Genomic DNA, 2,500 nt, shown 5'->3' on the forward strand with positions numbered 1-2,500 from the left:
TTAATGCTGTTCTGAGAAATGTTATGCATAGATTCATGGGCAGATTGAACACGGTCTTTGAACACGATTATTGTGTCTCTAATTGATATCTCTCAGAGTAACACAAGGTACTCATCTTGCTTCTGGACCCGAAGCTTGTATGTGTTTTAAATGTGTTTGTATTATAATTGGTAATGCCTAATTTGCGTCCTTCTTAAATGTTTTGTATTGTTTCATATGTATATCTATATATATATATAGATATACATAATTATTTTTTAAATCTATGTACTGTCTATGTGGACCTTCCCGTGTCTTGAACAAAGTTTTAATAATATATTGTAATATAAAGGGTTAATGTAAACAACACACACAAACACACAAACAAAACACACACACACACACACACACACACATACTGACATGCATACATACGCACACCTACCCTGCGAGCACGTCCTGGGTAGATCTGCAACTGGAAACACGTAGAGGACCTTCTTTCATCCATCTCCATGTGGTTACTGGTCAATCAATCATTTAATCAATGTATCACAACACTTTATGTCATATAGTGCTTGCACAAATAACAACTATTGTTTGTCCATCTACTGAACTTTATACTTCTTCTGACCAACTCTGTTCCCCAAAAAAAACAACGTAATCTGTCAATAGCCCACAACCATCAACAGGTATGGTATAGTTTGTTGGTTTATGTCAGGGTAGTGTGCAATCCCCTTAGCATAACAATCTATCTCTATGCAGAACATTATAACTATCAGTTAACATTCTTTTACCTGCGGCACATTCTATCCCTCTACAGAACATGCTATCTATTGCAGAACATTCTATTTCTTACAGAACATTATTTCTCTTACAGAATGTTCTCTTTCCAACTAAGCATTATATCTTCTACAAAAAATTATATTTCTTACAGAACCTTCTATTTTTCTACAGACCATCTTCTGAACTTTATATTTCACATTCAATTTCTTCAAGAACATTACATTTCTTCAAGAACATTCTATCTCTTCCCAACATTTCTATCTCTCTACAGAACATTCTATCTCTTAAAATGTTATCTCTTAAAGAACATTTATCTCTGAGACCATATTGTATCGCCCATCTAGTACTATCCAACTGTCTGGTCCGTGCTGAAGGTGGCATTCCCTGTTAACCACAGGGAGAACAGTATGTTTTTATCTACCTGCTTTGGACCACACAGCAGCAGCAGAATATGAATTGATCTGGAAGTCAGATGGAAGAGAGATAACTTTATTTATTTATTCAAAAGAGCTTTAAAGGAGCTTTATTGGGATGGAAAAAGTAAACCTTTTTTTTTTTCTGTATGTGGTTTTCACATAAAGGTAGTTGTCAGGAAATGGGGGGGGGGGTGCAGAGCATGCTTGCATTTGTGCCTGCATGCTTGTGGCCAGGCCTGCGTGTGTAAGCTTTAGTCTTAACCAACATCCCATACCATTAGTGGGACACCTTCAGCGTTTCATTTTGAGAAGTCATATTTCTTTCTCCGTCCTACAGTTTAAAGCATTTACTGAAACCCAGTCCTATCCTAATAGAGATATCTGTTTCAAGGCTTAGCTTAAACCCAGTTCTAAAGTAAGACAGATATCTGTTTAAAAGCTTAACTTAAACCCAGTCCTACAATAATATATATTTATGTTGAAGACTAAACTTAAACCAAGTCCTATAGATATCTGTGGAAGACTTAAATTAAACCCTGTCCTAAAGTAATACAGATATCTTTTGAAGACTTAGCTTAAACCAAGTTCTTACAGTTTTACAGATATCTGTTTGAAGACTTAAAGGACAATTGCGGTATTTTGAACATCACTCGGTTCTAGCCCTACTGTTGATACGGAGAATCGAGAGAAAAGACTACAACCAAGTCCTAACAGTTTTACAGATATCTGTGTGAAGGCTTAACTTAAACCATGTCATACATGTGTGTGTGTTTGTGTGTGTGTGTGTGTGTGTGTGTGTGTGTGTGTGTGTGTGTGTGTGTGTGTGTGTGTGTGTGTGTGTGTGTGTGTGTGTGTGTGTGTGTGTGTGTGTGTGTGTGTGTGTGTGTGTGTGTCGGTCTCTGTATTTGTGTGTGTCTGTGTGTTCTTACTGGACTGAATCATGATGAAGTGTCCTCTCCTCTTCACTTTGGGGTCAGAGTCCTCAGCTATATCCAATGGTCAGTGTGCGAGCACTGTCTCCTTGTGACAGAGTGACAAAGAGATGACAATAGAGAGAGAGAGAGAGAGAGAGAGAGAGAGAGAGAGAGAGAGAGAGAGAGAGAGAGAGAGAGAGAGAGAGAGAGAGAGAGAGAGAGAGAGAGAGAGAGAGAGAGAGAGAGAGAGAGAGAGTTTCCTGTAACCCACCTAACAACTTTTAAAGGTTAGAGGAGATGGTAGGAGGAGGAAGATGAGGAAGAGAAAGAAGAGAAAGAAGAGAACCAACTGTCTTATTTTACTAACATTAGCAGTATGTAATCGATTACATCATCAGCCAAGTCAAG

General features: G+C 38.0%; 1 protein-coding gene across 2 annotated transcripts in view; it reads right to left on the bottom strand.

Moving 5' to 3' along the window:
* txk (TXK tyrosine kinase) overlaps positions 1 to 2,214 on the bottom strand; it is a 12,837-nt gene extending 10,623 nt beyond the window's left edge. For both annotated transcript variants that reach the window (XM_056576305.1, XM_056576304.1), the window contains exons 1-3: positions 2,108 to 2,214; positions 1,184 to 1,223; positions 425 to 500 (exon numbers count right to left, since the gene is read on the bottom strand). In XM_056576305.1, coding sequence (XP_056432280.1) covers positions 425 to 500; positions 1,184 to 1,223; positions 2,108 to 2,120 — 129 coding nt within the window. In that variant the 5' untranslated portion in view covers positions 2,121 to 2,214. The remainder of the gene's footprint in view (positions 1 to 424; positions 501 to 1,183; positions 1,224 to 2,107) is intronic.
* Between the last annotated feature and the right edge of the window lie 286 nt (positions 2,215 to 2,500).

Source organism: Gadus chalcogrammus, chromosome 17 (genome assembly GCF_026213295.1).
Source record: "Gadus chalcogrammus isolate NIFS_2021 chromosome 17, NIFS_Gcha_1.0, whole genome shotgun sequence".
NCBI classification, from domain to species: Eukaryota; Metazoa; Chordata; class Actinopteri; order Gadiformes; family Gadidae; genus Gadus; species Gadus chalcogrammus.